Source organism: Rattus norvegicus, chromosome 16 (genome assembly GCF_036323735.1).
Source record: "Rattus norvegicus strain BN/NHsdMcwi chromosome 16, GRCr8, whole genome shotgun sequence".
NCBI classification, from domain to species: domain Eukaryota; kingdom Metazoa; phylum Chordata; class Mammalia; order Rodentia; family Muridae; genus Rattus; species Rattus norvegicus.
Genome location: NC_086034.1, coordinates 7,267,982 through 7,277,704, shown reverse-complemented (window position 1 = coordinate 7,277,704; position 9,723 = coordinate 7,267,982). Strand labels below are relative to the sequence as shown.

The 9,723-nt window shown below is 44.5% G+C and overlaps 1 protein-coding gene across 2 annotated transcripts in view; it reads right to left on the bottom strand.

Moving 5' to 3' along the window:
- Window positions 1-4,414: 4,414 nt before the first annotated feature.
- The window catches only part of Galnt15 (polypeptide N-acetylgalactosaminyltransferase 15), a 39,767-nt gene continuing 34,458 nt past the window's right edge, over window positions 4,415-9,723 (bottom strand). For both annotated transcript variants that reach the window (XM_039094906.2, XM_039094909.1), the window contains one exon: window positions 4,415-7,148. In XM_039094906.2, coding sequence (XP_038950834.1) covers window positions 7,002-7,148 — 147 coding nt within the window. In that variant the 3' untranslated portion in view covers window positions 4,415-7,001. The remainder of the gene's footprint in view (window positions 7,149-9,723) is intronic.

Below are 9,723 nucleotides of genomic sequence, written 5' to 3'. Positions count from 1 at the left end.
GCAGAGGTAATTGTTGTCTCAGAGACCTTTGCTGAATAAGCTCACCCCTTTTAACTCTTTCTGAACTCTGGCTGGCTGGTTCAACTCAGCTCTTTTGGTCAAAACTCTTCTCCAAGCTGACTGATTCAAACTGGCTTCTCTTGGCTTCTGGCTGAATTGCTCTGCTTGGTCTCAAACTAATTCTGGCAATTTGGTTTAATTTTCTGGCTCCTTCTCATTCTATGGCTCATTCTGTCTTCATCTGCAACCTGTGTAAAGCTGTCCCAGTAAAACTGCCTCCCCCTCTCTCTGCACTGCTCTCTTAAGGTGCTCTCTGCACCTCTCTTTCCTGTCTGTTCTTGAGAGAATTGGGCGTATACTATCTCTGACTCATTCTGTCAAATCTTTCTCTGATTTGTCACTTTGTCTGTCCAATTAGATGTCACTTTCAAACATGACTGCTTCCTTCTACAAACCAACTTTACCTTCATTGTTTGGTATTAAAGGGGTGTACTAAGGGCATGTCTGTATTCCAGCCAGAGGGATTAAAAGTTTCTATTTCCAGTTGGATCATACAGACCTAGAAGTTATTTGGATGTGATCCCTTGCCAGAGCAGCCATGTTGCTGAATTAAAATTCCTCTACATGTCTCAATGTGAATCATTGAATAACAGGTACCAAGTGTCCAACTGCATCTGTAAGGCAACAGCTATTTAGGAAACTATGTGTGGGGGTGACAGGGGATGACAGGAGAGTTCTGGAGACCTGACCAGCTATGAGGGTAGTGTCTAACCCTATGAAGGGGTATCATTGTCAAGGGCACAGACTCAGAACCATCACCAGGTAAACCAGCCCACCATTTAGAGCTGTGCTACACCTTCCATGGAGGGTGGTCAAGGAAGGGTTCCCCCATTGAGTAGTAAGAATAGGGGCCTCCATTTGCCACAATGAGCATCTAATGGAGGAAAACAAAATTCTCCAGCCTAAAAGTCTGACAGGTCTCACATGTGGCTTCCCTAGAGTCCTCAGATCTCTAACATCTATTGCATATGCATGTCAGTGGGAGGTCACAAGATGTCTGTCACATTGGCAAGGGTACAATAGCAGTGGAGATGGGGTTGGATTGCTTTGGAGCTGGCTGTGAGTTTGGGAAGAGGACAGTACCTTGGCAGCTGAAGAGGCATGCTGCGCTGGGATGTAGCAGGCAGCAGTTACTTCACGGTTGGCCATTAACCACGCTGTATAGTCTGGGGCTGGTGAAGTTAGCTTGGCCTTATGTGGTCCTGGCTTCAAGCCCTGCTGTTGAAGTCCCTTTTCTTGGCTGGGCTCTGACTCTCTGTTTTGAGATCTGGCTCAATTGGATGCCAGGGTTTTTACAATGATGCACACGTAACAGTTTGTATTTGATCTCCTCAAGCCCTAAATGCAGAGGGATTGTGTGGGTGGGCAGGGCTGTGGACGTCCTCACACAGTAAGAACTAAAGCATCAACCTGAACCTGTTAGTGGAGTTCAATCCTTTCGGCTGGGCTTGATGCCAGGTTACACTTTGCCTCTTAACAACACTTTCTTCCTTATTACTGCTGTTCCCTGATGCTTTGTTTTTGCTTATTTAGATACAGACGTTTATCAGGGTTCTCTAGAGGATTAGAGTGAATGGGATGAGTATATTTTATGAAGGGGGTTTATCAGAGTGGCTTACCAGGTGTGGGCTGGGCAATGCAACCGTGGCTTCTGCAGCAGCAGCGGCGGCGGTGGCGGCAGCAGCAGCAATGCACTCAACAGCGAGAAGTCAAAGCAGCTCTGTTTTTATTTTTTCCTATGAAAACTTTTGTATCTGGGCTGTGACAGATGTGCTAGCCACTCTGGTGGAGGGTCTTTCCCCACCCAGTTAATCTTTCCTGGAAATACCCTTGAAGATCTTCCGAGAGCATAGCTCTTAGTTAATTCCTGATCCAATCAAGTTGAAAAATCAAGATAAGCCCAGCAAGATGGCTAAGGTTTGTTATCAAGCCCAAGGAACTGAGTTCAATCCCTGAGACCCACATGGTGGTGGAAGAAGAGAATTGGCTCTCACAAGTTGTTCTCTGACCTACATACTTGTGCCATGGCCAACACATGTGTGACTGAGAGCTTGAGCACACAGACACAGACAGACACACAGACACACACGCAGACAGACACACACAGAGAGACAGACAGACAGACAGACAGACAGACAGACACACACACACACACACACACACACACACACACACACACACACACACACACACGCCCCAAATAAATAAACATAATAATTTTAAAGGTTAACTATAGTGTTGTAGTTTGCCCTGGAGTTGTCTGTATTTTGATGCTAATTCCACTGCCCCAGGGACAGCTGCCTAGTCAAGGACTCAGGAATCAGGTGACTTCACCAGAACCTTTTCCCCATTGAATTTGTAAAGTACAGGTGAGGGATAGGTACAGGATAGAAGGAAGCCTGTCATTGGAGGAGAAGGAAGGATGGGTGGGAGAGAAGTTTGAAGGAAGAGGAGGAGACTGGAACAGAGGAGAGGGAGAGAGAGAAGCCGTGGCAGGACGACGGAGGCTGACGTAAAGATCTCTCTCTGTATATTTACAGGTTGTTATCAATGTTCCTAAGGGATGGATGGTATCGGGCTTTGTATGTTTAAGTGGGCAATTATAGCTTATCAATTAGATCTAAGATTATTGTGTCGTGTGTTCTTTTTTTTTTTTTTTTTTTCGGAGCTGGGGACCGAACCCAGGGCCTTGCGCTTCCTAGGCAAGCGCTCTACCACTGAGCTAAATCCCCAACCCCCAGTGTCCTGTGTTCTTTTAAGTGACAGTTTGAGTGTAGGAAAGTGTGTAGCGGCAGGAGATGCTGGGCCGCCGAGGAGTTGGGATGTGTTTCTGCCAAGATATCTAGCAGACATCTTGGGGCACCATGGTGCTGGACCAAGCGAGGTAAAAGACAACAATACTTTTTTATATTTTTTATATTTACAACAACGCTATAGCAACAAGGTTTTGCTATGTAGCTCAGGCTTGACTGGAACTTTCGAGCCTCCCTTCATCAGCCTCCAGAGTGCTGAAGTGACAGCAGGCAGACACCACTCACCGTCCGCATTCAGTTTCTACTGCTGGGATGAACACCGTGACCAAAAGCGACTTGGAGAGATTACAGTCCGTGCTGCGAGGAGGTCAGCGCAGGGACTGAAGCAGAGGCCAGGGAACAGTGCTGCTTACTGGCTTGCGCCCTGGCCTGCTCAGTTTTATTTATTATGTGTCCCAGACCACACGCCCAGGATGGCACTGTCCACAGTGGGCTGGGCCCTTCCCATCTATCACCAACCAAGAAAACGCCTTGTCTTGTTAGGAAAGTGTGTGTCCTTAACCTCTCTAACCAGAACCTGGACTCTGCAAGCCTTCCTTCTAGAGAAAGAAAGCCAGGCATCAGAGTTTTGTTACTGTGATTTTTAAAAAAGATTTTATTTGCTCATTTCCAGTGTGTGTGTGTGTGTGTGTGTGTGTGTGTGTGTGTGTGTGTGTCTGTCTGTCTGTCTGTCTGTCTGTATGTGGTGTGTGTGTGTGTGTGTGTGTGTGTGTGTGTGGTGTGTGTGTGTGTGACATGGTCTTGTGTATCCTAGGCTGCCTTCAAACTCTCAAGCCCAGGATGACTCAGAGATCCTCCTGCCTCCACTTTCCCAGTGTTATTCCTATATCTATATCTATATCTATATCTATATCTATATCTATATCTATATCTATATCTATCTATCTATATCCTATATATCTCGAATCGGTTAACATCTACTTCCAGCGAGAACCCTTTCCCGCTCATGGCAGGTGTTGTTATTGGTTTTGATTGTTTTATTAATGATGAGAACCATTTTGGTGTTGTTTTTCCTCCAAAAGGTCTCTTTTTCTTTTTTTTTTTTTTTTTTTTGGTTCTTTTTTTCGGAGCTGGGGATCGAACCCAGGGCCTTGCGCTTCCTAGGCAAGCGCTCTACCACTGAGCTAAATCCCCAACCCCAAGGTCTCTTTTTCTAATAATTTTGTTAAGGTGTATCACAGCATCTATGCATTTAAAGTTTGTAATCTGGTAGTATCTTATTCATCACTTTTCTCTCCTCCATTCCTTCCTCTTTCCCTCACCCCTTCCTTCCCTTCCTCCCTCCCTCTCCCCCTCCTGGTTTCAGTCTAGTCCAAGCTGCCTGAGAACAAGCCTCCTGCCTTAGACTCTCAAACACTGGATTGAAATCACCAGCCACCGCACCCAGGAACAGTCATGGTTTCTTCGGTAACATTTCTTGGTTTCTTTTCTTTTCTTTTCTTTTTTTAAACTATAGAATCCGGCTTCTTCTGCAGCGGGGTTAAATGCCCCAGTCCAGGAGATAGGCAACTACAGGGATTGAATAAGTCTGATCAGCTAGATATTTCTGCCAAGTTTTATTAAAACACAACCCTGGCCACTCGTTTACTTCCATCCATGGCCCTTTCTGCACAGCGGCAGCATCACAGTTCAGATGCTCATAGCATCAGAGTTCTGTGGAAGTTGGGACTCAGACTTTGCCACGGGTTTATGACATTGAGGCAGAAGAGGACCACATCGTGCGTGCCCCTTCTTGATTGACATCTGTTGTCACAACACAAAGAGTATGGACTATGTCTGCTAGGTGCTCAGTTCTCTCCATCCACTCCAGCAGGATCCTTGATCATGGAGGTGGGCTTTGTGAGACAAATCACAAAAACAACTCCTGTTTGAAAGAGTCACAAAATTCAGACAGACAAGCAAAATCAAACCCGGGAACCAGATCCATTCGCTGCCAAGTTTCTCTCTTTCTAAACGGACCATTGATAAGAATCCACTACACCAGTTACACTGTAAGGAGATTGCTTTTCAGAAGCGTCTGTGCTATTTAAATTAAGGGTCTGTAAGAACCAGCCAGGGACTGAGTTGACGGCCATTTCTGTAATAAAACAATAAATCGTGGGGGATAGTTAAGGGTATGAGAAACGTCACACTCTTGTTTTGTTAAAACAATTAAGCAATGAGCTATGTGGGTCCTTTCCTTAATCACCAGAACACACGCGATAGCACTTAGCCTTTTACTTAGCTACATTAATTTATCCCAACAACTTCAGCTACTCACAATGCTAATATTAGAATTCATTTCAAAATAAAAGTCTTTAAAAATATTGTTCAACCATTACTACCCTTTACAAGGTTGCCATTTGAAACTTTTAGCTCCATCCCAGCCTCATCATGTTAGAAGTAATTTGTTTTAAATATAGACAGGTCTGAAGCAAGAAGATGGTGGCCAAACTCTTGTCCCTACGTAGGGGATGAATCTATCTAGAGCTATCCAGGACTCCTTTTTGTGATGGAGGGCTGTTTTATCATTATGTTCTCAGGTGGCTACCCAACCCCTAAAGTGCCAGCCCAATCAAGGAACGGTTTGAAAATTTCCAGAATTGTGGTGAATTTTCATCAAAATGGCCACACTGGATTTGTGGTCACGATATTAGATAGTATTAATCTAGAATGACTCTGAGGCTAGAGAAACAGGGGGCACTCACCTGGAAGTTGGAGATATTACTCAGGTATTTCAGAAACCCACAGGCCTTCTCCAGTTCTTATTTGAAACAACTGTATTTGGAGACAGCCCAGAGGACAAGGACATCTTTAATGGGAAGTCTCTAAGCTTACCGTATAGAAAGCTAATTCCATTCAGAAAGAAATGGGCAAGATTCTTTTTCCAACTTCATCCTAACTCAGCAACTCTTTTGGCTGAGCCTAGGTTCTTCTCTGGTTACGGTGGATTTCCTTCAACCATGTGAGCATTTAACTGGTAGCCACATTTAGGGAGTCTTGAACAATTGTTTTGGGCTCATAGGTGGCCTGTCAAACCGCAGGGACATTTAATAGCCAGATCTAGTTTGCCTTGTAAAGAATTTGGGTTTCCCCCTTTCAAAAGTTGCTATTTCTCATCAAGCCCACGTGGCTCTCCTAAGCGGGCATTGCTTTCCCTGTAATTCATTCGTTCACGAGAGTGGTCAGAGGAGCTGACCCTTCCAACACTGGTGACCCAAGAAAGCGCACACTGCAGGAAATCTGGTTGTGAGTTAGAGAAGAGCTAGAGCAGGAGAATGGAGGTAGAAAGTTCCAAGGGAACTGTCCTGAAGACGAAAAGGTCTTAGCCAGGTCTGCTGACTCTTCACTGGGCGATGCTAAGCTGGACAATTGGACTGAATCTCTCTCCTGTCTTCTTCCCCACCCCATCCCCATTCCTCCCTGTACCCCTCTGCTTCTTTTGAACTTGGGTTCAACAGATGAACATGAATGTATGCTAGTAAACCTGGTCAGAAGGTTGGGGCTGCCAGGCCATTTGCACAGCCCTCGTTCTAACTCTCACAACTGGCCACATACATTGTCTGAGTAAAGGCTACGTGAAATTTATCTACTGGGTTTCATGACTCCCGGAAGTGCTATCAGACAATGCCTAGGCCTCTTCCCACAGACAGGGATAAAAGTGAGTGAGGGCTCAGTGTTCATGGTGGGCAGGGTGTGGGGAGGGAGAGGGGAAGAGTCTGACTCCTTCAAGATGATCACGTCCGGTGATGAAGACAATGAATCCATTGTTTTTCTTTCTAAAAAAATACAGCCAACATAGCCAGGTGGTGGTGTCTCTCTTAGTCCCAGCACTTGAGAGGCAGAGAGGCAGGTGGACTGCTATGTGTTTCAGGCCAGCCTGGTCTACAGAGTGAGTTTCAGGACAGCCAGGGCTACACAGAGAAACCCTGTCTTGTAAAACCGCACCAAACAACAAAAACCAGTCAACAATCAATGACGTAAGGTACCTGGAGAGATTTTCTATGTTTTCATTGTTGTTTGTTTGTTTGTTTTAGTGGAGTTTCTTCTCTTCTATTCCAGAAGCCCAGACACTAGGGGGCTGCCTCAGGATACACGAGAGCAGAGAAATGTGATGTCCAACATTCGTTTGCTGTCTGTCCAGTTTACTCATCGTTCATCCACGGGGTGGATCTGGTCGAATCGCCACAGCTGGCTGGTTTTACCATCGCACTGACGCAAGTACAGATCCTTACTGCTTGGCCGAACCCCGGCTTCCATGCATTTTCCAGATAGAACGTGGATGATCAGTCCATCCTGAAAAGAGAAAGAGGGAGGCCAGTTCCCAACAGTCGTCAAAGGACGTTTTAAGGATTTCTGCTGAGCATTAAAGGCTAACAGGTGTGCTGTGAACTAGCCTGGAGGGAATGGAAGGGTTGTTAGTCAATAAAAAGTATAAGTTAAAAAAAAAAAGTATAAGTTAATTAACCCTAACATTTAGACGTCACTCAAGCCTACGGAGTCATGAACTCAATTGCGTGTATTGCTGTTATATGATTGGGTCATTTCTTAGAAAGTTCTGGTCAGGATGACTCTGGTCGGGGCAGTTGTATTGTCAGAGCCACTGTTAGCCCTGCATTCACGAGTCTGCTTTTAACAGGGGTTACTGTACTGCTCTCTGCAAAACCTGCAATTTCACATTGTGTCCACCATGTTGCAGAAGCGAGCAAGACAGAGGGTATCCTGAAGGTCTCCTTAGACTAGCCTTCCCCAAGAAACATACGAAAGGTATAACTCCACTCCAGCAGATTCAATATCGACCTTAACACTCCCCTTTCAAAAAAAAAATTGATTTCTTTACCAAATTAAACAACTTTAGCCACAATGCTATAATTTTTTTTCATTGTTGAGATATTTCAACATACAGGCTGTTGTTGTCTTTAGTATATTCCAGAATATTTCCATCACTGCCAAAAGACATCACTATCACTACCCATTAGCAGTCATTCGCCCTCCTGGCCTCCTTCAGGCCAGAGAATCAGCAGTCTCCTTTCTGTGGCCATGTGTAAGGGGAGGTTCTGATACTAAGGTCTAGTTCCCTAATTGGTTCTTGACTTGTCAATAAAGACCGGAGCCAATTGCTGGGCAGAAGGTACAGGCGGGACTTCCGGGTCCCAAGATGAAAAGGAGACACAGGGAAGGAGAGAGTCTTTTCTGCCATGCTTCGGAGGGAAAAAGACACAGCAATCATGTAAGGCCTCGCTCTGGGTCAGCTAGGACCTGTGGCCTCCGCTAGCAGCGGATGGCTAAGGATGTTGGCAAAGGCTAGCTGATACAAGCCACTAAGTTTAGGGCGGTGGGGTGGGACGACGCCTTTCCAGTTATCTGCGCCCAGCAATTGTGCCTAGCAGGCAAGTTCTAAAGTAATAAAGCTCCAAGGTCTCAGGAGTGGGCTGGTAACTCAACCCCTCCTGGGGCAAAGGCAGGTAGAAAAGGAAGCTGAGTTAGAGCTGGAGCTAAGCAAGGTGGAACGAAAGGCAGTTGGGAGCCACCAGGGCGAGGGCCGGGATCCCCGGCAAAGGTGATAGCGTGTTTTTAAAACTACACACAACAGATGGCGTACATGTGGTAGGCGAGAATCCACTATTCTTTTAGCAATCCTTGGTTTGATCACACACAGTGATACAGGTCTAGAAAGAGGCGAAAGTTGGTTTCTCAGTGAGAGAAGTGAGTCACGTGGTGGCTCTAGCTCGGGAACCTTAGAGACTCAGTGGAGTCTCAGCTATGGACATTAGGATCCCCTGTTGTGATGTGGAGGAAAACAGCAGGCGCGGCCTCCAACAAACAGATAAAGGAAACAAGGGAGATTGAATGAAGAAATGCGTTAGGAAAGATTTAAAGAAGTCTTGCAGGATTACTCAAATTCTTTGAACGTGGCCTCCACTGGAATTCTAGATTAAATATTCCTGGCATGACAGATCAGAAGAAGCCTGAAAATAGGTTTATACAGTAAGCAGAAGGGAATTTAATTATAGATATTAAAATATTGAGGCATTTGATCTTTAAAAATTTAGATCGAAAGCAGGGGATAGGGTGCCTGGCTTATCTCAAGACAATAGAATAGAGGCCTTGAAAATTAAATAAAGAGAAAGCCTGGAAATAGGTTTGCGCAACAATTGTTTAGTTTGCTGTTTTTGCTTTGAATAGTTTTTAATTATCAGAATGGGTGTGATTTTGAGTTTTATGGTTATATTATTCTAGGAGAGAGGCAAGCTGAAGGTTTTTCCAGCTACTGGCTCAAAGACCAGTAACTTGGGAGAAAAGCTCCGCGTTTGTGTTGACAGGAAAGGAGGATAGGCTCTGGACCCCTTCCAGAGTGTATGAATCAGACATGACTGAGGGAGACCCCTGAGAAACTAGAAAGATTCAAGAGAATCAAACAGGACAGGTAAAGAAAGATTCCTTGTGTGTCCTTCACATGGCATGATGACTTATAATTGGTTATTAATAAAATTAACTCATAAAAAGACAGCTGTCTTTCACATAGTCAAACAAGGAGCAGACTATCATCCTTATCATCCTTAACTGATCCATAACTAATCAGTGAATTCCCCCATTCTAGGTATTTTGTATAAGATCAATTGTATAATTGTACAATATAAATTCATATGATACAATTGTTCTTTATAACTAGCCTCCTTTCTTTTGCATGTTTTCCAGGTTTTTTTCATGTTGAGGCAAAAATTAGTACTTCATTGCTTTTTTTCCTTTCTTTTTATTGTGATAAAAGCCATACTAACACTTGTTACTTTTTAAGTATTTTCAATCCCAAAGTTTACAAATGTTAAATATGCTTTTTACCATAACTTTCTCATTGTAAAAATATTCTCTT